At 43.4% G+C, this 24,840-nt stretch overlaps 1 protein-coding gene across 1 annotated transcript in view; it reads right to left on the bottom strand.

Moving 5' to 3' along the window:
- The window catches only part of SEMA3C (semaphorin 3C), a 145,138-nt gene that overhangs the window by 39,713 nt on the left and 80,585 nt on the right, over positions 1–24,840 (bottom strand). The window contains exons 6-10 of the mRNA XM_079993655.1: positions 18,633–18,723; positions 9,570–9,689; positions 8,673–8,815; positions 6,019–6,133; positions 5,372–5,441 (exon numbers count right to left, since the gene is read on the bottom strand). Coding sequence (XP_079849781.1) covers positions 5,372–5,441; positions 6,019–6,133; positions 8,673–8,815; positions 9,570–9,689; positions 18,633–18,723 — 539 coding nt within the window. The remainder of the gene's footprint in view (positions 1–5,371; positions 5,442–6,018; positions 6,134–8,672; positions 8,816–9,569; positions 9,690–18,632; positions 18,724–24,840) is intronic.

Consider the following 24,840-nt stretch of genomic DNA (forward strand, 5'->3'; position numbering starts at 1 on the left):
CTTCAAAGGAGATTAACCAGTGATTATTAGGGCATGCCTACGTTAAAGGTAAAGGTAAAGGTACCCCTGCCCGTACGGGCCAGTCTTGACAGACTCTGGGGTTGTGCGCCCATCTCACTTAAGAGGCCAGGGGCCAGCGCTGTCCGGAGACACTTCCGGGTCACGTGGCCAGCGTGACATCACTGCTCTGGCGAGCCAGAGCCGCACACGGAAACGCCGTTTACCTTCCCGCTGGTAAGCGGTCCCTATTTATCTACTTGCACCCGGAGGTGCTTTCGAACTGCTAGGTTGGCAGGCGCTGGGACCGAGCAGTGGGAGCGCACCCCGCCGCAGGGATTCGAACCGCCGACCTTTCGATCGGCAAGTCCTAGGCGCTGAGGCTTTAACCCACAGCGCCACCTGCGTCCCATGCCTACGTTACAGACTTAGTTTAATAGTTATTAACTCACTCCAGAGACACCCGGAAGTATAATTCTTTGCCAGGCGAGGATTCTCCAACAAAGGTTTTCTGCTCTGTAATTTTGAATACTGCTTTGGATGAAGACATGACAGTGAAGCTGGGGGTACCTCAGGCTCAGGAGCCCAGTGGGGCCTGTCAACCCTCCACAACTGCCCCACCACCACATACCTTTCTCCCCAGGGCACACGGCTCCCTGATGTAGAAACGAGCCTGCTGTCTACAGCCGAGGTGGTACAACTGGGTCAAGCTGAGGGCCACCCTCCCTTTTGGGCAGCCTTCTGGAGTGCTGTGGGGCTCCAGGCAAAAGCAGGGGGAGCAATGAATTTTACCTTAGCCTAGATTCCACGTGCGCTCACTCACACACCTCTCTCTGTTCTCCATCCAGGCAAGGAAGAGCCATGAGCAGAGTTCAAGGGCACAATCCAGCCAGGAAAAAAAAGACTCAAGGAGGCTGCAAAATAGAGCTGATGAGGGTTTTCCTTGGGTTGGGGGGAGGATAAAGGTGAGCAACCAGAGAGGCCTGGGGGCCCTCATTCAGTTCCTGGGCCTGAGGTCCCCCACCTTGGGAATTTAGGTAAAATTTGCATTCACTGCTTCACCCACTTTTGTGTCTCTCCCAACCTGCCCCTGGCATGTAGCCCACAGAAGTTTGCCCCCAAAGGAATGGGGTCCTTGAGGCAAACAACCTTTCCCCTCTGTGCCTGGATGTAGCTCCCTCACTGGAATGGAGAGAAAATGGCAGACACACCAACTGAACAACTTCTTAAGTTGTATCCTGCTTTCCATGTGGGATTTGAGACGTGGTCTTCTGATGGATGTGTGCATGTGGGGTTTGCATTTGGGGTTTGCAGGAGCTTAAACTGCAAACAGGAGTGATATTACACTAGGTATGTAAACTAGGAGGACGCAGGTGGCGCTGTGGGTTAAAGCCTCAGCGCCTAGGACTTGCCGATCGAAAGGTCGGCGGTTCGAATCCCTGCGGCGGGGTGCGCTCCCACTGCTCGGTCCTAGCACCTGCCAACCTAGCAGTTCGAAAGCACCTCCGGGTGCAAGTAGATAAATAGGGACCGCTTACCAGCGGGAAGGTAAACGGCGTTTCCGTGTGCGGCTCTGGCTTGCCAGAGCAGCGATGTCACGCTGGCCACGTGACCCGGAAGTGTCTCCGGACAGCGCTGGCCCCTGGCCTCTTAAGTGAGATGGGCGCACAACCCCAGAGTCTGTCAAGACTGGCCCGTACGGGCAGGGGTACCTTTACCTTTACCTTTACCTATGTAATGATTACAATAATATAAGCCTTGGCATAGTATCTCAACATGGGCTCAGAAAGGCAGAATATTTACCAGACACTGGGCTATATCCTGCATTTCAGTGCTGTACAAACCTTACATCAGGTTCTAATCTGATATTAAAGTTTTCAGCTTACTGAACCTTCCCTTCCCTCTCTAAATCTTGCAAGATAAGCAAATCTGATTCTACATCACATGTGGGTTCCAAGGAAAAATGTACCAGGATCTGTTGTCCTAAAATCACTGTTCCACTGCTCATATAAGTGTGAGCATAAATCAGGTACAAAATGCATTAATCACTTCAGGCTATGCACCCTATGTTGAATTTATTATGTTTTCTTCAGCACAAAAAAACCTGATTCATTTCAGAAACACCCATAGAAACATGGGCTTCAATTAAAACTAATTACAATCCTGTGTTCTAACATGTATCTGCTGTTTGGAGCATGCAGAGGTTGAAAATAAAATAGGCTCTGCTGCCAAATGAAATCCATTAAGACCTTTAGTTTTAATTATACTGCATGTTTGGAATGGGGGGTGTGTGTGTGTGTGAGAGAGAGAGAGAGAGAGAGAGAGATCCTTAGGGTCTTGTGGAGAAAGAAACGTACAGCAGCATAAACTCCTGCACACAGGGCAGGAAACGTCTCCAGGGCCTGGAATAGAGTCAGTGCTCCCTTGCTTACCACCTTATATGGCCTGCCTGAGCCTAACCCATTATCCACTTCACCATATGCATTAGGCAAACCAATTTCTAGCTCACACATACTGCGTATGTAATCATAAATGTGGTCTTTCTGCGCCCCCCCATCCCGCTGCCTCTACTCCTGCTGGTAAACTTTATTCTTTCACTGTTGACAGTTGCTCAAAAGAAAAAAAGGCGGCTCAGCTGCTTAAATGATACCTTTTTGATTGCCAAGCAATTAAGAAAGAAAGAAAATTATCATATTTATTAGTCTGATGACAACTGAAAATGCATGCTACCAATGTAATTTGGTGATGTGCCTAGACAGGGAGCAGTTTCAGATTATTCAGTACACACACATACAGTATAAACCAACCTCAATGAAAATTGAGTTGTTAAAGCATTGGGCGGTGGGTCCTTTCAATTTGATTTGTCTTTTGACAGTGAAGTGTCTTACTGTATTTTTTGAGCCCAAGGGACAGAGTTAGAATTTAAATTATTGGTTATAGATCACATCACTAAGAGATAACTAACTGTTCTCTTTTTTTTTTTAATAATTTTTATTAACTGGCCAATCACATCAAATTAAATCACATCATATAAATTCCGAATTACAAAGCCAAATTTTTAAATTTTGTTGGGGGAACCCATACTTCAAGATCCAAAGGGGAATTCAGATCATCTTCTTATTACTGCGTTAATGTCCAAATCAGTCCCAATCCAAACAAAGTTCATAATTCTATCCAGTCTTATCTTGGTGTTGCCACATCATATCTTGTTCGTATAATTTCTCTTTTTCCTTTACGATCTCTTCTGTTAGTCTCCTTAAGCCGATAGCAAGTGTAATAATCCTGTGTGGATTTCCCGTTCCTCCACTAAGTCCAGATGGTTTCCATATATCTCCTTCGTAGATAACATCACTTTTTCCATCGTAAATTTTGGCACTTGTCGCTCTTAAGTCCCACCGAGGAGTTGATTCACGATATGTAAACAACTCTATTTCTCTCTTTCTCCTCCCAGACCCAAGAGCTCCCACAATGCCTCACAAAATGGCGACGGCATTTTTTTTCTGAGTGCGACACTCCAAAACTCTTAGCTTTCCAGCTTCATCTTGAAACATTGCTTTGGATCGAAAGTTTATCTCCACACAGCCTTAAATCCACAGCTTAAGTCCTTAATTTCTGACTCATTAGGGGAGGGGGATTCTTGTTAAATCACATAAAGAGGTAGAGGCAGGTTTTTTCCCCCCTCCCCCCTCAGTCATTTGTCATACCGTATCTTGACGTTCTTCTCGTATTTTATTGTTGTCTTGTTATCAGAGATCTCTTCTGTCAGCAGTATTTACTCCCCTTTTTCCTTGATGTATGTGCCATTAATCACGTCCAAATTGTTTCTTTTAAAGATCATTGCAACCAGCGGCGCGAATCGGGGACGGCGTCGAGGAGTGCCGAAAATCCCACAGGAGGGCTTTGTGCCTAGTGCCCCCACCCCCACAAATTCGGGGGTGGTATAGGGCACAGCAGGCAAGGGCCGTCCCCCCCATAATCCTGGGGAGGTTAAGGAGGCTAATTACCCCCATCATAGCCTCCAAATTACCTTGTGTGGGTCGGAGAGATGTTATTGTCAGCCATCTTCCGATGTGCCACCTAGTGGCCCCCCGAGATAACTAACTGTTCTCTGTTGTCAACAAAACAGCTACAGTGTTGGCTGATACAGAACAACAGGTAAGAAGGTAGGGAAAGGTTCATCTCCAATTTTAGAACGACATTTATGAAAAGCAATGGGAAGATGGCAGACAAACGTGTCTTCCAGTTAACAAATGTGTGGAAGCCATTTATCTGACCCAATGCCTATTTAGAGACGTCGCTGGAGCACGTGAGACCAGACACATGGAAAAGGTTGAAATGCTGCTCCAGTATTGTGTGACTGGACCAGAGGGAACGTACGATGAATGGTTTCAGGGGAAAACCTCATAAGAAGCTTGGAGAGGTGTGTGTGCAGAAAGCTCTCACTTTTTTCATGGCTGCAATGCCACTCACAGTGTGGACGAGGGGTCTGTGGTTCCCCCTCTTCTCTTTGCTGCATCTCTCCTTCTACCCACTGCCTCAGGCCCTGTGGTCCCCAGACGTTAGTGAATGAAGAAATACAGTCCTGGGGCTGGAAAAGGTCCTCCATCCCTGGCCTAGGGCAATCAGACCACCACCTTTGATGTCAGGATGCAGCTTTATTGTACAGAAAGCCTTTGGGTGCTGCTATTCCATGATAAAAGCTATACTGTAGTTAAAGCTTTTAGTTAAAGCTATGGTTTTCCCAGTAGTGATGTATGGAAGTGAGAGCTGGATCCCAAAGAAGGCTGATTGCCGAAGAATGGATGCTTTTGAATTCTGGTGCTGGAGGAGACTCTTGAGAGTCCCATGGACTGCAAGAAGATCAAACCTCTCCATTCTGAAGGAAATCAGCCCTGAGTGCTCACTGGAAGGACAGATCCTGAAGCTGAGGCTCCAATACTTTGGCCACCTCATGAGAAGAGAAGACTCCCTGGAAAAGACCCTGATGTTGGGAAAGATGGAGGGCACAAGGAGAAGGGGACGACAGAGGACGAGATGGTGGGACAGTGTCCTCGAAGCTACCAGCATGAGTTTGACCAAACTGCAGGAGGCAGTGGAAGACAGGAGTGCCTGGCGTGCTCTGGTCCAGGGGGTCACAAAGAGTCAGACATGACTAAATGACTAAACAGCAACAACAACAATTCCATGATAATTTAAATTACGGCAGTATTGGAAACATTTGCTTGCCGTGTTACATAAAACCCCCACCTATTCCTTTGTGCGGATATCCCCTTAGACGAGAGGCATTTGTAAAACATGGGAGTCGCCTCACCACAACTTCTCTCAGGCGTAATATTTAATCTGTGGATTTTCATTCACAAACGTGCAAGATTACCTGGATGTTGTGAAAATGCCATATACCAGCGTTGTTCTGGGGTTATCTGTTTCTAGCAGGAACACATCCTCTGTGGGAAAGAAGCAAAACAGAGGCTGAATATATCTGTGTGTGATTTCCAAACTGCACCACACATACCCTGACCTTATTCCATCTGAAGCCAATGGAATTTTTTGTTTAGGCTACAAACCCATGTTGCACAATACTTTTATTATGTCACTGACAAGACAGTCTGTCTGATGGAAGGAGGAGAAAAATGTTTAAAAGTGTATGTAGCTTATATGATAATCAAATTGGTGCAAGTTTCAAATGGATGACTCCCAATCCTTGATTGCCCTGAGGACATCACTTGCTCTATGCTCCTGAAGGCACCTCAGTGCAAATGCAAAAATCAGAGGGGAATTAGAGGAAAAAATATTTTTTCTGTTTAGAAATTGCTACAATTATATACTTTAGCCTGTAATGTGGATGTATCTGAATCTGTCATTTTAGCTTATAATGTGTATTATAATGGCTGATTTTGTTCATGTTTTGATTCTGATTTTAGCACTGACTTTCATTGACAATTTTAATACATATTTCACATGCTCTGTAAACCACTTAGAGGTTTTGGCCACAAGAACTAAGCAGGAAATAATAAATTGTACCTAATTCATCAAAGTACGTTTCTGTGCCATCGTCATCCATTACTGAACACACAAGTCTTGCTTTCAAATAAGTTGTCCACTTGTTCACAAGGCTGCGTTGTCCACCAGTGTCATTCTGGGGGTGGGGGGAGCAGAGAAGAAACCACTTACTAACTCCAAAAACTACACGGACATCTACTAGCACTTTCAACATTAGTTAGTGAGGTGTTTGATTTTTTTTTTTAAAAAATAATGCATGAAAATACACCAGCATTTTACTGTCAATTTCTTCTAAAACATGCATTTTTGCAAAGCAATCTTTTTCACCACACGTATATATATATTCTAACACATGAATTTTTGTACATATTACTTGGCTGAAGAACTGCTTTGCTAAATCTGGAGAAGTGTGAATTTCAAAAGATGACTGTGTTTCGGTTCTGTGTTTACCTCTTACTGTGAGTGGAATCAATTTTCTTTCCCATCCCTACTTTCAATTAGCATTTGGACTTTAAAAGCTTCTCATTTTTCCTGCCCAAACTGCACAATCAGGACACTAATCAGAATATCAGATCCTTCCACCACTGAAGAGACCTCACCATCTATGGTGTAGAATTGCATTATGAGTGCACAACATATTTGCATTGAACAAAGAAACAAATTAAAGGTGGAAGTTAAATTAGGAGGTTGCTACCAGCCAATGCAAATTATGTGGTACAGCTTCCTGGACTGAACCATATCTGGCTGCTGGTAGGTGGGCTGCATGCTAGAACACCGGCCCAGAAAATATAGGTAAATTGCGTGGAAGAAAAGAAACACTAGCATGCCTAAGTCTTCTCTCTTATGGTGCCCCATTTCCATTTGCAGACAGGGTTGCTGTCCCTCATGGAAGAGCGTTCAAATATATAATACCCATCAGCAGTCTGTTGTGGCACAGACCAAGAGAAGGCGTTTTGCTGGTCAATGTGCAGAACAGTCAACTGAAATGAAAGGAGCATATGTACCTAGCAGGCCACAGTGCAGAAACCATTCTTTTCATTCTAATAGGGAGCATTAGACCCTGTCCAACACAACAACAACAACAACAACAATTATTATTTATTATTTATACCCCGCCCATGTGGCTGGGTTTCCTCAGCCACTCTGGGCGGCTTCCAACAAAACTCTAAAATACAATAACCTATTAAACATTAAAAGCTTCCCTAAACAGGGCTGCCTTTAGATGTCTTCTAAAAGTTTGGTAGTTATTTTTCTCTTTGACATATGGTGGGAGGGCATTCCACAGGGCAGGTGCCATGACCGAGAAGGCCCTCTGCCTGGTTCCCTGTAACTTGGCTTCTCAAAGCATGGGAACCGCCAGAAGGCCCTCGGCGCTGGACCTCAGTGTCCGGGTAGAACGATGGGGGTGGAGACGCTCCTTCAGGTATATTGGACTGAGGGCGTTTAGGGCTTTAAAGGTCAGCACCAAGACTTTGAATTGTGCTCAGAAATGTACTGGGAGCCAGTGTAGGTCTTTCAAGACCGGTGTTATACGGTCTCAGCAGCCCGCTCCCAGTCACCAGTCTAGGTGCCGCATTCTGGATTAGTTGCAGTTTCCGGGACACGTTCAAAGGTAGCCCCACATAGAGCGAATTACAAAAGATTCCTGTTGCTGACTTCTAATAAGGTCATCAGATACAGAGCATCACACACATCCATTCCATGTTCTTTTGAAGCCTGGTTTTGCAAGTTTTGGCATAGACAAATGCAAGTGGAATTGTGCCCCGGGACTTTTAGCAAGTCATCTGGGTTTCATTATGACAATAATGGTTTAATAATATTTAGTGTTTTCTGTCTCTGGGTGCCTTCACAGCAACAACAACAGCAACAACAAAGAAGAACTAGATAAAAGCAAAACAGGCCTTTTTCCATTGCTCAGCCCTACCATTGAAATGAAAAGACCCAACTCACCAACCAGTTAGACCCTGTGCTAGGGAAACTGTTTGTACCAAGGAGATTTGTGATGTTGAAAGCTTTCCTATTACAATGCAGTGTTTGATGACGGGAAGAGCTGTTTTCATGTGTTTTGGAGAGGGAGGCCATGTCATGCTTGAGCCACCTTGTCGTCTGCCACCTACAGTGATCCCAGGCGAACAGGAGCACATTTGCTGCCCAGAAGAAGGACCCTACCATATCATCAATACTTGCACAGAGCCAGCCGGCCCTGGGCCTTGTGAAACTAGCTGTGATTAAGAACCAAAGATGAGTCTACTGGATAAGACCAATGGCCCATCTAATCCGGCATCATGTTTTCACAGTAATTAATCCACTAGACACTGGTGGGAAATCCACGAAAAGGACCTGAGCACAAGAGCACTTTCCCCTCATTCAGTCTGAAGTAAAATCGATTCATTCCTGCCTTCCTTTCTAAAGGAAAGCACAGAACTGTATCTAATTCCAGCCATTTCCAGAGATGTCTTTGGATGCTACTCCCCCCTTCTGTTGAAACATCCTATCTATTTATGCAAGGGAGAAGCGATCAAGCAAGTCAATAATGCTAAATAGAAGCTCACGGTAAATACAGACTCAAGCAGAATAATTTTGCTGACTCAGGCAACTACTCCACTGCAGGAACACTTTGCAAAATCAGGCATAGGGTATTGACAGCTGTCCTTCCTACACCACTCCCTGCTTACCGGGCATATTCTAGCAATCATAGAGTGGATCTGCTTGGTGCTGCCACTGTTGTCCGTCAGTTTCTCCTTGAAAAAGAAGTAGACTTTAGCATCGTTGGGGTCAGTGCCATCTGGGATGAGGTGGGCATCCACAAACACAGGCTCTGAAATGACACAAAACATGCACCATGGAGAGCAAGAATCTACACCACAGACCAACTCTGCAGAAGCCTGCAACAAAATGGGACTCCCTGTGGTCATACAGCTGTTGCCTGCTGTGAGCTGTGGGGAATGTATATTCCAAAAGTCTGATTTGTTACCTGCATGTCAATTATTAATAAATTTATCGAGCCTAACTCGATAGTCCTGGAGAAAAGGTTTGCTTCAAGATACATATTCCAAGCATCTGATGCTATTTTTGTCTGAGAAATTATTAATTATGCAAAGTTTACTTTCTCTCCTCTTTCTCTTGTGTAAATTGATAAGATTATTTGATTGAGTGAGGGACACTGCAAAAAAGACTTAAATCTTAACTTTGAAATCCATGAAATTTGAAAAGTGCTACTTAGTTTCAAGAGTACTACCTTGGAGTTTGGCTTGTCACACAAACCACATTGCAGATTACATGTCACCTGAGCAGAGATGTGTAAAAAGACATGCATACATAGTGTTGGATAGCAGATCAAATACTATGGCTGACAAATCACATGCCTGATATAGTCTGATGATCCATTTGAAAAATTGTATATATTGAAACTTGTCAAATTTGCCAATCAATTTGTCAAATGTGCCAAATTAATCTCTTGCTTTGCAGAAAAGCCAACCAAGCTTATTTATCTGTTTATAAAAGCATTTCCATGTCACCACTTACATGCTGCAACATGTACAACAATGAAACTCAAAACCTGGCTCTCTTACCACTCAGCCACTTGGAATTGTGTTGGTCGGTCCTCACAGCATTCCGTCTGGTTAAACTGCGGAAAATGGCAGCGTCAGTCCCCATGAAATCAATGTACATCCCTGAAAATAGTTCTTCATCTGCAGAAAGGAAAAAAGAGGGGGAAAATAAATGCATCCTCATTTACTTTGGGACAAATTCAGCAGTCATTTCCTATTTGATCCATGCACACTTTCCAATTTTGTCAGAAGTGGGATGAGAGCAGGATTTCCCTCTGACTCACGATTCCAGGTCTGCAACGGAGCATCCCATCTTCATGGAAACCTTTGGGCAACCATATAATTAAACAGAATAGCGTAACCAACCACAAATGTGGAGGAAATGTTTCGCGTGGAAGATCGTTTAGTGGTTAAAGTTGCCGGGGGAGTCAGCTTCGGAAGATGGAAAAAATTAACATGATGCTACTTCCAACAGAAACAGCCATCCCAGTTTATGTGCTATAAAAGTGGCAAAGTGGGGGGAAGGAGGCTCAAAATAGTTTTGTTTCTGGTGTGGGTAGGCAATGCAGCAGACCAAAGCCACACCCTTACTTCGTGTTCCCAAGGGCCCCTGCGTGACTGTGCACCCTAGCCACTTACTGTGGCAAAGACAGAGACTGTCTGACTGTTGCCTCCAAGTGAGAACCGTAGCAAGGGCAGATGAAGAAGCAAAGATGAGCAAATAAAAGCACATGGTTGAGGTGCACAATGAGGAGAAGGCCGTACCAAAGCTCCTGTTACTGGAGTTCATTAAATACTTGAGTTTGCTAAAGACATTGGAGTTCATTAAATAAGTCACAGCTTGTGTTCTGGTGTTCATGGCTAGTGGTCAGAGATGGGGAAGCTCAGGCTTGGGGGCAAAATATGGCTCTCCAGGCCTCTCCCTCTGCTCAAGACTTTCCCCAGGCTACAACCCTCCCAAGCCACACTTCCACCATCCTTACTTTGGCCCCTCCTTGAATTGTTTTGCCTGGCTGGAATGTGTCCTTGAATTTTGATAAAGATTCTTGCTTGCCTGCATGGGGGTGGTGGTGTTTAGAAACCAGTCTATTGTACAAAGAAACATTCACATACATTGCTCTCCCCGCTTTTGCCTCTGGCCCCACACATCACATGGGCCCCAAAAAGGTTGTCCAGAAAGCAATGTGGCCATCAGGCTGAAAACTTTCCTCTACGCTTGCTGTAGATGCCTTCCTCCTTGGAAATGGGGGCCAGACAGGAAACCTTTCTAGGGAAATAGCCAATCTTTGTGGTGACCAACACACAAGGAAGAGGATTCAAGAGTCCTGGATCCCGAAATGAGAAATTCTGAATCTGGGCCATTTTGCCTTTGTTTCCCTTTATGTGTGATGAACATTTGGCAATACCACTGGCCCTTCCAGTGAGCAGAGGGCTGTCCTTTTTCCACTCTCGGGACCCCTGGGACACTCACCAAACCCACTGCACCCAGAGCTGGGAGCGGAGAGTGCAGCTGCCCCTTAAGGCGCCATAGCAGTGGGCAACCTGAGGAAACACCACCCAGCTTGCTGCCTGCCCTTAAAAGCAAACTCTGCCCATGGGGTGGTAAAGAAGCTGGAGGAGAAGCAGGCAGAGGCCGGATAAAGAATGATGAGCAGAGGGGGACTATTTGTATTTGCAATGTTTTTATATGTTAACTGTATTTCTGTAATATTTATGGTTCTTTAAGTTGTTGGTTGTTTATATATATATATATATATATATATATATATATATATATATATATATATATGTAGTGGTATAGAGATTGTGTGGGGGACAGGGACACATCTCAATTTCAGTGTGGCACTCTGCAGATGGAAGCCACAGGAAAGATCTAGCATTGTATCCTTCAAGTTTCAACTGGCTAATAAGACTGAACAAAAGCTGAACATATTAAATTGGAGCCAAAGTGAATTTCAGTCTCAAAATGTTTCCGTAAAGGGAATTAGGCCTGTAACCTTCACTTGTAATAACAGGATTATGGACCCAAATTCTTTTGCGCTGAAGGATTCAGCTCATGTATCACAAAGTGTGTACACTGTACATAGGTATGAATTACAATTCCCCTCCTGTCTGGGGCCCTCAACACAAGTCTGGTGGGTTGGCGAGGCAGTTCGTAGAAACAAACCATTAGCAAAAAATAATCACTCACTTTTACAGTTACTGTGAAGAACTGGCTGAATTCCCTCCCCTCCAATGGTATCTTTTTTACTTTGGTTTGCAGATTGCCCACCAGCAATAAGAAATGGCCATTCGTCCACTTAACTATTGTTAGTTGCTGTCAAGATCACCAACTCAACACCCACTCTTCATGCAGTCACGGACAACTTTCAGCCTCAAGGCACCTTCCGTTTTCTCTCTTTCAACAAAAGCAACACAGAACCTGTTGCTGAGGGACAGGGCAGCAGCTGAAAAGTGAGCTTTGCTTCTTTGTCCAGGTACATAGAAGCAAGATGGCTTGAGTCATATTGTACAGCTTTAGCACCGGCCTTGAGTGCAAGTGAAGATGGAAAGTTTAAAGCAGCTGCAGTCAGTGTGGTGCCTTTCAGGTGTTCTTGGGCTACAACTCCCAACAGCCCCAGTCAGAGTGGCCAATGGCCATGGATGACAGGGTCCAACAATATCTGAAGGTCACTCACAACAACATCTGGCTGCCTCTGGCATAGAGCCCGAGTTCAAATAACTTGCCTCTGCCAGAGGCTTACCAGTGCCTTCTGTAGATGTAACACTGGATCTCTGTAAACTACGGTTTGCAACCATGAACCCGTATTGGGAATAATGCTCCCTTTCCTCTTCAGCACATATCCCATCACACTTTAATCAGCTTTAATCACAGGCTAGCTTTATAGCCAGGCATTTATTTATTTAAATGTAAGTCAATGCCCTGCCTCTTTTCCCCATAAAAGCCTAAAAGTGGCTTATAAGAAAACAAAAGCCTAAAAACCGCAGTAAGTGGGATGAAACATTTCAATTTAGGAGGACTAGTTAATATACAGGGAGGCAGCAGCAGCATGCTAATGTCAGCAAACTCAATAGCTACAGAATATTTGCCAATTAGTCATCTGAGTTGGCCTGTCAGTTCTTATTGTGAAGGCAGCTCCATAGCAGAGATGCACCATTGAAATGCTTCTGCTCCTGTTAGACAGCTACTAGCTCCAGGTGATCTTCCAGTAAAAGTTTCCAAACTGTCTTAAAACCACAGATATGGCGGCATTTGAACTAGTGGTATTAATAACTGTATCATAAATTGGTATTGTTATAATGAGGCTATTACTGGATTGTAATTGAAAACTAATCAAAATTATTATAAAATAAAATAAAACCACAGATATGGAGAACGACTTTTGGGTCTGATAATGCACACTCCTCCTTGATGTAGGAGATCTATAGGGATAACATTCCCAACCGATAGCTGTTCAGTCTCTGCCTGAAGACCTCTAGCAAGTGAGAGACTATGCCACCCAAGTAAATGGTTCCATTGTCAAACTGCTTTTTCGATTAAAACAGGGGCAAGGAACCTTTGGCTTGCCAGATATTGCTGAAACACAGTTCCCATCATCCCTGGCCATTGGCCATAGCTGCTGGGCATGATGGGAGTTCAGCCAGAGAGGAGTCCAGACTACACCTCTCTTCTGCATCAGCCTAGAGCTTGTACAGTGAAAATTAAGTGCAATATTTCTCTCCTCTTCTGCCCAGGTGAGCAAAGGCACTAATATAATACACATGATGTCCTGTTCTGTCTTGCTGCTCCCTGGCCGGGAGGTAGGATTGTTCCCTTAATCACTTGCCTACCGAAAGGGGGACAAGTCACTCAATTGGTGGATGGAAAAGATGTACTCTGTCCATACCAAGGTCTGGATGTCTAGCAAAAACACTATTGCCAAGCTATTGCCAAGCTCTGAGCCTGCTCACTGAGAGGGAACAGGTTCATCTTCCATCTCCAGTTCAACCATCAACATCTCCATCTTGTCTGGATTAAACATTAGTTTCTTTACTCATCCTTAGGCAAGCAGTTTCTCAGCTCTAGCAATTATTCATAGCGGACCCAGCCATGGGAAGAGGAGACAAAAACAAGGAGCCATCAGTAGTCTTAGCTATAATTAATATTAAATGAGGTTCCTGTCTTAACCATTTGCTTATGTTCTCATGTGAAACTAGAGTTTGAGGCAGATTTACAGACCATGGTTAAGAAGAAACCTAGTTAATTGCTATAATCCCTGGCCTTTGACCATTCTGGTTGGGGTTGCTGGGAGCTGTGATCCAAAGATCTGGAGACCACCATGTTGGTTAAGCCTGGTGAAAATGCGTATCTCAACTATAGGTGGATAACAAGGGAAGGAAAAGAAAATGTACCCTGGATGGATGGGTGGAAGGAAGGAAGGAAGGAAGGAAGGAAGGAAGGAAGAGGAGGTATTGTATGTTCCTGAAGCTGATTCCTGATTTGTATACCATAGTCTGCCGGTGTTTTGTCTGCACTGAAACTAGATGTCCTTGTTCAACCTTCTCAGTAGGACTCGCATCTACAATCTCAGGATCATTCTACTAACCTACAGGTCCTACAGAGTTGTTGTAAGGATTGTTGTAGAAGGGCTTTGGACACTGAAAAAAGGCTATATATAAATCTGAAACACATTTTAATTAACCTTTCCACTGCAAATACAATTACCCCATATTTTCCTGTCATTGATTTCCTACAGGATTGCCTGTTACAGCTCAGCTTTATAGTTCTCACAAAGCTCTTATGTTTATCGCTGATCCAGTTTTTTAATATAAAAAATTAAACACTGGAAAAGAACGGTGCTATTCTTAATCCCACTGCATACCAGCTTTATTAGTTATGTCTTAAGCATTCCAAGAGCCTACTTGTCTAATCAGGCACCAATAATATCTGTCAGCTCCACTTCCTTTTGGCTTAATTGTTAAATTCCCCCAAACAATTTGTCTTAGTGAGTGCAGTAACCAGCTCACACACTTTGGTATTGCTTCTCTCCAATGCATATCTGATAAAATCTTAGAATCATTTGCGGTGGAAGAGAAAGAACACACAATTAAGTTTTTGGTTTTTTTCCATTGCCAAAAAGATAGAAAACTAACCATAAACCAGTATTGAAAACCATAGTTTGAATATGGATATGAGGACAACCTGTTAGTTAACCATGGTTACCAATGGTGCACATATTACTCTACACCAGTAAAGGAAAGGAGACCAGAGGAGGAGGAGGAGAAGTTACATGTTATGGTAAACCATGGTTTGCAGGAAGCCAGCATTATATTTGCACCAGACTGTACTGATATATATGTTGAAAAGGTTTAGCTGTTCAAGATGCAAAATTATAACTTGTATTTAAAATCATGTTGATGTGTTTGCATTTGGCTATGACTGATTTTAACACAACTTTCAATATTTATCCCATTCCCAGTGAACTTTTAGGGTTTCATTAAAAAAAAATTCAGTTGACCACCAGTGAATCCCTATTTCTTCATTAGAATAAACGTACATATTTCAGAGTGCTACTGTTGTTGTTGTTTTTAAACTCCTAGGAATAGTAGGAGCTGCCACTCTACAGTATCCCCCCCCCCTTTTCCTTTCTTTTTTGAAATATTCATCTGGCAACCCAGTGCAGAGGTCAAACAAATGATCCTCTTCCCGCTGCCAAACGCCTGTTGATCTTGGTGTGAGCAGAAGGCCTAAAGCTACAAGACATGCTACACTGAAATCACAGAGCTAAACAGCCTCTGCAGTTTGTTTTCAGTTGCTACGAAGGATAAAAACCGTATGCTAAGGTCAATGGCATTCTTTGCTTTGTCCAGGAGAATCTGAAATCCGGACAACGACGGCTTTCTCCTTTGGCTAGGAACGCCAGCGTGCTGTGCTGCTGGCTTAGGGACGGTGGGATTAGATACAGAGTCATGATCCTAGACTTTTGAATCAAAGGTTCTTCCTGCCCCCTGCTGAAGACAGTGCAACTCTTTGCATCCATAGTAGAGAAAGTTGCTGCTGATACATTCATAGGGATGGGGAGGAAATTCGATTCAGCTCACATTTAAAGGCACAGCTACCTAAACTGTACTTTCTGAAACAATAGGTGAACTGAAGAAAAAGCTAGAACTGAAGATTTGCACCGCCAAATTTTGCAATGCAGTTCTCCATCCAAATGATGCACACAAAAATGTATATGCTGGTTAAAGTCACATGCCCAAAAATGCACTACATCAGGAGAAATCCCTTGGTGAGAGTGTGTACTTTGGGCAGAAATTCACACTAAAAGGCTGATGAATCTGCATGAGGACTTTAAAAAAATGACAAGCTGATATGTAAACATGGAGCACTGAACACAAGGCAGGAAAAAAATGAGCAAGGAAGAGAAACTGAAATTTACAGTTCTGCCCATCCCTAATTGAAAATCATGTGTAGGCAATAATACTGCTGTGGGAATAAGTAAACAGCCATTTCCAGCCAGGCAACTAACACAGCTCTGATGATAACTTGAGAACTGTGAACAGGCAAAGGGGAAAAGATTACACACAAACACACCTGTTTATATAATCATTTGGATGCAACAAATAAATTCAAGATATTATCCAACCTCCAGAGAGGTCCATTATGCCTCAAAGCTTATCTTTCATCCCAAAACAAAATTCCTATCATTTCTTTCTTGGGAAATCAGTGAGGGATGAGGTCACAATGCAAATGGACCAATTTTATTGGGAACATTTCTTTTCATAGACTAACCCGCCCTGGGGCCTTTGATCAGCTGCTCTGCACTCTAGTACAAAAGCGAGGTATGTAACATCGAAAGACAGAAAGCCCTAGTTTGACTGAAAGCATATGGGTGAAAAATGGGGAGGTGTGAGGGACATGCCCACTGCTGCCCATGTCTGCTCCACTTTCAGGCCTTCTTCTTGTGTCTCAAGAGGGATTCTAAGCATGTTTGTCAAGGTTCCTGATCTCAACACAGGAAGGTCTGAAATTCAGGGCACACAGGGAACATTGGCGTCAGGACCTGCATGCATGCCATTACCCTCCCCACTTTTGAGCCACACCATTTTAAGTGAACATCTGAATGGAGCTCGAATGAACCAGCATTGATGAGCCAGTAGAACCTGGTCCAGTTCCAGCATCTGATAAAGCGTGATGGAACTGACGAAGTGGGCTCTACTCCAAGACGATCCTGGTGTCTCAGTAAATCTGTCACAATAAATATGACAATCTTTATAGCAGAATAGGACTTACTGTGGTTTGGACCAGAAGATTTATACCTCAGCTTTATAATAGGGTACAGTTGGAAGCAAAGGAAGACCGCTGGGAACAGAGGAGGAATTGCTGAACGCTTGAATACAGGAGCCTTGGATTCACCATGAAACTTTTAATATGTAGCAGATTTAACCAACGTCATGATCCCCAGGCCATATATGGCAGGCCAGCCATCTCAAGCTGCAAAAGCCATGTGCTGTTAGGTGCTTTTAAACTTAGAGTTGACATGCTGTCAACAGGTAACAAGGTAGGCTTGCCTTAGAAAGGCCATCAGGCTAATAGCATCTGTGTATAGAGCATTTGCAGCAGAAGAAAATATGGGGGAAATTCCTTTGGGAGGAAGGGTGGGATATAAATTCACTCACTCAATAAACCTGAATGTGAATTAAGTTCCTTTTGCAGAGGAACATGGGGCAAGGTTCAGTTCAGTTTAACTTTAATTTTAGTGCAATAATTTATGAACATATAAGGGTTTCATTAAATTAAGCTCTGTGGCCATTGCACTGACAATTTTTACTGATCTTAAAAGTTGGATTGCTGTTTAAGTTTAAGTATCACAATTATTGGGAAGAATAAATATAGCAAGTGCTTATGTTACACTATATGTGTGTTTTGATATTTTCTCAGCCTTCTTAAGTATATTTTATACTTTAGCAGAGCAGAATTCTGTAGAATTCAGAGGGCTGAGTTTGCCTATGCCTGGTATGGACATTGTGAACTGAACTGTGAATTAGTTCCTTTTTGGAAGGGATGAACTTGAGCTGAAATTAATGTTACTGGCCTGCTGGTGACTGGAAGATCTCTGTCCTCCCTCTGTATTTCTATGATGAGTGTGTGCAAAAGCCCGTTTGAGTCTGTACTGTGCTCAGAAAAGAGACATCCACCATTCAGCCAACAGCCCACTTCCATGTGGGCATGGAATTTTATGCATTCACCTCCATGCTTCCTATGGCTACCAGGCAAGTGCTCAAATGCCTAAGGGGACAACCACCTTTCTTTCCATACAATGTCTTGCAAAGGTATCATGGATATTGTATGGGGTAAGATGCATGCCCCTATAAGGAATTGAGGCTGCATTTTGAACCAGGTATTTTACCACGTGGCACCAGAAGAGGCACTGGTGTTCTAAGCAGCCGTAAAATGTTAGAGAAAGAAAAGGGCTGTCCTTGGTCTACCTTTCAAGCACTAAAAAAACAACAACTGCATTGATTTTGTGGGATTTTTCATTATCAAAAAATCTGCCTGCAAAAAAGGGCAACACTGAGCTTGTTTTGTATTGGAACTAAATTAATCCACTATTTCCTAGCAATACATTTTCCTACAATTCTAAAATCAATCTCTCAAAATCTACTGCAACCACTAAAACCTAGTCATGTCTCTTTCCTTACTTTATTAAACTAAATCAAATATTCTTTTATAAACATTAAGGTTGGAAAAATTACGCAAGGCAATCTTGCTTTCCCCCACCCTCAAATTACACTAAAGTGCCTTTGGACCCACATATTATCTGCTCCAATAGACAGCTGAAGATCTCTAACATATTTCCTGAACTCAGCAATCACTTTTACATGGAATTCAGCCTAAAATAATGGAAACATGTTGCTGGAAGTGGCCTGTAGTCCAAGTCCCTTAACTGAGGAAAGATTCACTAGAACTGAACAGTCACTGACAGATCATTTTTTCCAGTTTCTTCTCCTACCCTGTGGCTCAATTTGTTTACAACACCCTCTCATTTCACTCTCGGCACCTAATGATTTAAGCCCCAAGAAACCCTAGTTGTTTTCACTTACTGATCATAACAGAGACGGTATTCACATTAGGGTTGAAAGAGCAGCGGCCCTTCCCAGATTCACATTTGGAATCGATCTTGAAAACTTGCTCCTGTAACAGAGAAATAACATGCAATTGGTAGGGAACAGTTGAAGGTTAATTTTAAAATGCCTGGCTTGGGTGGTGTACTGTGTGGAAAAGCAGTTAACAACTACCATAAGACCTGCAGAAATAGCGCCTGAAACAACAACAGGTCTTGTGGCATCTTAAAGGCTAAAACATTTATTGCAACATACAGCAACCCCTGCGCAATTGGTGCTTGTTATTCTGAATTTTCATTTGATTCCGTGGCTATAGCTGAATATTGCACCGAAATGAAGGAAGGAGTGGTTCTCCACTTTTCTGTGGAATTTTGTCTGATCTAACGGACCTCTTCATTTAGGTCCACTTTCAATTAAGAACGGACAAGTCAGCTTATTTCCGTTCTGTGTCAGTTTCAAATGCATCCGTTACTAAGTCCATCCCATCCTGTTTTCTGTTTATATATTTTTAACTACATGAAAAATCCACATTTTTCCCTAAAATATACACTTTGTATGCTTTTCATTCACTTTTACATGCATTTCCTCCATAAAATTAATTCAGTTTGCTTTAAAATGTGGACCAAATGAAATTATCAGTCACACACAACCATTTATTTATTTGGATAGATGAAACACTTATTTTCCAGATTCCCAGACTGAGATTCCTCAGTCTCCAGTACTAAGAGCTGTTCCACAGCCAGGCTCCCAGAGTGACTGTGTTTCACAATCTCCACATGTTCTGCACAGTCATGTGACTATAGGCAAGGGCTGGAGAGCCTATGGCCCTTCAGAGCCTCTCAGACTCCAGCTCCTATCATCCCACACTACTGGCCATCTTGGCTGGACCTGATGGGAGTTGTAGTCCAACAACATAGGGGCAATGGTGATGATGATATTAAACGTCTAAGAAAAACTAGAGCTTGGACCCAGAAAGACTTGGATTGGAAGACAGCATTGGTACCCAACCTGAATTCTGTCAGCCTGGTTTGAACTTTACAGCACAGGCTAGCTCTGTGAGTCCTAAAATGATATACTGCCAGTAAAAGTCTATTGAGGAGTCTTGTAGGAAGCTGTGAAAGTCAATGACCACCCTAGCAATCAATCATTTATGTGTTCCCTGCAGGCAACACCGTTGTAAACACAGCAAATTGTTGATTTGAAGCATCCAAGTGCACAGCGGAATGATGAGGAATACGTGCCAACATGCTCTATATCGCTTTATTTACATTTCAAAGCTGGTAGATTACAGAAAACCATCTTGTCTCTGCCGGAGCAGAAAACGGCATCCTCTCTCCTCTGAAGCTCAGAGAGAATCACTCTGAACAGTGAAAAACAGGAAACCAGTGTACGTCACATCCAGTCTCCTTTCCCGTGGGAAACATAACAGCAATGCTGTCTGTGGAATGTAAACATTGTCTTGTGACAAGCCTTTCGCTGCACAGTGAAGAGAGCAGAAACCAACATCCTCCCCCTTTCTGTGAACACCACTGGGCAGCGTGTTCGTACAATATCAGTACAAACCCAACTTCTGCACATAGGTACAGTGTTGATCCCTTGATACAATCTTGGACAATACATCAGCAGGAATTTCATTACCTGGCATATAGGACACCGTTATGAGTCCCTTTTGAATACGTTCCCTAGCATGTTGCAACTTCAATTGCAAGTGCTTCGTGCTTTGCTTACAACCTTCAGAATTCAGCAAAGCCAAACATGCTTTGTTGTCCTGGTAAACCTGGATTGGACATTTGACAGGAATTTTCATGTCTTTGCACAATTGTAACAACCATTCACAATCTTTGAGTGAATAAGACAGTGCATTCAGTTCAGCTTCACAAGTACTTAAGCTAACTGTTGTTTGCTTCTTGCATGACCAATCAAATAGAGCCTGATTGTACATGTAGCAAACTCCAGACGTGCTTTTCCTGTCTGTAGTGTCACTTCCAAAACTTGCATCTGCAAATATCTCAAGACCACCAGACTTCTGATTGTTAAATCTCAGTCTGTAATGCATAGTGCCTTTCAAATACCGCGCTATGCGTTTCAGAGCTTTCCAATCCTTAACAGTAGGATTGTTGACTTGTCTGCTTAGCAAATTACAGCTAACAGCAATGTCTGGTCTTGAACATCTGGCAATGAAGTTTAGCTTGCCTAGCACACTTCTGTACAGTGTAGTGTCAGAAAATGCTTCTTCAGTGTCATCTACCTGATAACCTGTTATCATCGGTGTGTCTACAGGGTTAGCATCCATCAGGTTTAGTTTGCCTAACACATCAGCAATTTTCCGTGACTGGTGTACTAGAATGTTACCATCTTGATCTCTCTCTATTTCCAGAGATAGGTAGTTGTTTACCTCACCAAGATCTTTCATGTCAAAGTGTTCTTTCAGTTGAGCTAGGGCGTTATTGTACATTGTGACATCTTTCCAAAAGAATAATAAATCATCAACATAAAACAAACAATACAGTTTCTTTTGCCCCTCCTCTTTGACAAATACACATGGATCAGCTTTCCCTTGCTTAAAACCTAGAGAAAACAATACTTCAGTGAGTTTTGTGTGCCAACACCGTGCACTTTGTTTGAGACCATAAAGGGATTTTTTCAGAGCACAAACAAATCCCTGTTTTACCTGTACGCCATCAGGTGGAAGCATATAAAGTGATTCACCTAGAGATCCGTACAGAAAAGCTGTATTCACATCATGGTGACTAATGTGTAGATTCTCCTCTGCAGCTAGCTTGAGCATAAGCCTAATGCTCTCATACCTCACTGTGGGTGAGTAGGTCTCGTGATAGTCTTCACCTGGTACCTGTGCAAAACCTCTGGCTACCAATCTGGCTTTGTGTCTGACTATCTTGCCATTTTGATCAGTCTTCGCTTTGAAGACCCATTTGCTTCCAAGCAGTTTCATTCCTGGAACTACTGGAACAAGTTCCCATGTTTTGTTCCTTTCCAAGGAATCAAGCTCAGCCTTCATGGCATTTAACCATGGCTCAGCTTCCTTTGAATCCAAATCCTGGATTTCTTGGAAACTTGAAGGTTCAAATACCTTCTTGGAGCTTTTAACAGCTGTTACTGCTATCTTAGCAAACTCATCAGCAAATCTCTTTGGAGGTCTACCTTTTGTGGCTCTTTGTGACCTGCGAATTAGCCTTAGGTCTTCAACACTCTCCTCTTCCTTCTTAGGAGAAAAACGACCTATTGTGAACAATGGTTCCTCCAATTCTTGATCAGAGCTTTCAGAGGGTCGCATAGAGGCTTTCGCACTCTTGAAATCCTCTGAATCACCTGATTCAGTTTCAGACTCAGAATCAGAACTTTCATCAGTGGGTGTGGGTGGTTGTGGTTGCTTTTGACTATCCTCAGTCTCATCACTGTCATCAGGGTAACATTGGAAAATTCCCACATTCTCCCCCCACTTGGCATTGTACTCAACACTTCTTGTGAGCTTAATGGTCTTAGAATCAGTCATCCTTATTCTGTAAGAACCTTTCTCATAACCTAGAAAGATACCATGCAAACCACGCTTGTCTAACTTGGAGTTTTGTGGTGAGTGAACCCACATGTCAGAACCAAAAATTTTCATGTGTTTGATGTATGGCTTTTTTCCAAACATCTTCTCATAGGGGGTACAACCAATCGCTGAAGATAACCTGCGATTATAACTGTAAGTGAAACATGAGAGAGCTTCGGCCCAATAACTCTCTGGAAGATTTGCATCATGCAGCAAGGTTTTTAACCCTTGAAGCAATGTCTGATTTGCTCGTTCTGCAAGTCCATTCTGCCATGGCGAGCGAGGACTAGACAAATCGTGTTGAATTCCTTTCTCAGTCAGAAAAGCTTCAAACTGCTGAGAAGTGAATTCTCCCCCGCGATCTGTGAAAAGAATTTTTACCTTCTTACCATGCACATTTTCCAACCAAGCACAGAATTCCTTGAACCTAGGAAAAGCCTCTGATTTCTGCTTGAGATTGTACACATGAATATACCTGGAAAATGCATCAATGAGAACCATGAAGTACCTATTTCCACCCAAAGAGGGCGCTAGTGGTCCAACCAAATCAGCATGAACAATTTGGTATGGTTCTGTAGCTTGCCTACTAGACACCTTACCTTTCGCAGCCATTTTCACCTTGTTTGCTGCGCATGCCTTGCACTTCATGTGGTACCTGCAGGGTTTAATAGTCATACCTTCAACCAAGGCAGGCATTTTAGATACTGCCTCAAAACCCAAATGTCCAAATTTTCGATGAAAATCATGAATACATTCTGCATGCAAACATTTGTTAGAACCTGCAATGCAACAAGTGTCATCCTGCACAACATCATCATAATACAAAACACACAAACGATCAACATATTCAGCATACAATACATAATCATTTTTCTTTGTGATGATGCACCTTTTGTTCTTAAAGGAAACGTCAATGTTCCGCTCATTCAGCTGTCCGACGCTGAGCAAATTATGTTTGGCATCTGGCACATAAAGTACATTCTGTATTGATAAGTCCAAACTGTGAAGAACAACAGTTCCGTAGCCTTTACTGGGAATTGTGTGGTCATCCGCCTGGTGAATCGCACCTTCCTGCGGTGTAAAAGACACGAACAGTCGCTTATCGTTGCACATGTGATGGGTTGCAGCCGAATCAACAACGAAGAAAGATCTAGACGTCTTCTGGACCTCTGCAACTTTTGGAGTGAAGCGTGAGACCATTGCTTTGGGCTGTGTTGTCCTGGACACTGGACCTTTGCCTTTGCTCTGGCCTTTTCCACGCGATGAGCTTCCGCTGCGCTGCTCTGTCTTGGCCCTGGGATATTTGCATTCCCTCTTCATGTGGCCTAGACGTCCACAGGAGTAGCATTTCACTGCCTTCAAAGCTTTGGCGCCATCTGGTGGTTCCACTGCACTCTGGGATGACGACTGTGAAGACTCCCCCTTTCCCATGCAGCCAGCACCCCGGCGATCTGCTTCATTTTGAATCACGGCAGTAACATAATCCACTGTCAGCTGAGCGGTAGGCTGTACAGCAATCTGAGTCGCAACAGACTCCCAACCTGAACCCAAAGATTGTAGTATCATGAAGGAATACACAGCCTCTGGAAAGTTGAGTCCTCTCTGTTGCAGCTCATGTCTCAGATTCTGCATCTCCATCAGATGTGTACGCACATCTCCACCTTCAGCAAGAGCCATATTATGCAGCTTGTTAAAATAAAACATAGTAGACCCAGCTCCTGTCCTCAAGTGTGCCTCCCTCAAAGCATCCCAAATTTCTCTGGCTGAGGTCTTATCACGCAATAGACAGAGCTCTTCTGGGGATACTATCAATGTAAGAGTTCCCCTTGCTTTGGAATCTTTAGCCTTCCATGCATCTGTAACTGGAGCTGGGGGGGTGTCTGTAATAACTTCAAACAGACCCTCTTTCCGCAGAATAGCCTCTGCATAGATAACCCAGTCCGTATAATTTTTCTTATTGAGCTTGGGAATCCCACAAGCATCCTGAAGGGCCATCATGTCTCTGGCATTAGCCTTCTGCGTCATCTCTGCTGCTTTAAACAAGCTGCTTTATACAAGCTGCATCTCTGCTGCTTCAAGCCTCATTCCAAAGGCAAGTTCAAAACAGCTTTCTCTCTGCTGCCTAAATCATGCTGCGTCACTTCTACAGCTGCTTCAGCCCTTGTAAAAGTTACTTTCGATTTCGCCAGCATAGGCATAGCCGCTGCCTGTAGCCGGCAAACGGACATAAAAGTTCAAAGTCCAGCCATAAAGCCATTAATTAGAAGCTGGCAGGCTGCCCGGAGCAGTAGCACATACCTCATCAATCATCTTGACGCGCAGAACAGATAGCGTCCGATCCGACCCTTTGCATTCCGATCCTTTTGCCGGCATCAGATGACTGCGTCTTTCTTCTGGGCCCGATAACCAAAATGTTGATTTGAAGCATCCAAGTGCACAGCGGAATGATGAGGAATACGTGCCAACATGCTCTATATCGCTTTATTTACATTTCAAAGCTGGTAGATTACAGAAAACCATCTTGTCTCTGCCGGAGCAGAAAACGGCATCCTCTCTCCTCTGAAGCTCAGAGAGAATCACTCTGAACAGTGAAAAACAGGAAACCAGTGTACGTCACATCCAGTCTCCTTT

This window comes from Podarcis cretensis (genome assembly GCF_951804945.1).
Source record: "Podarcis cretensis genome assembly, chromosome: 10".
Classification (NCBI taxonomy): Eukaryota; Metazoa; Chordata; class Lepidosauria; order Squamata; family Lacertidae; genus Podarcis; species Podarcis cretensis.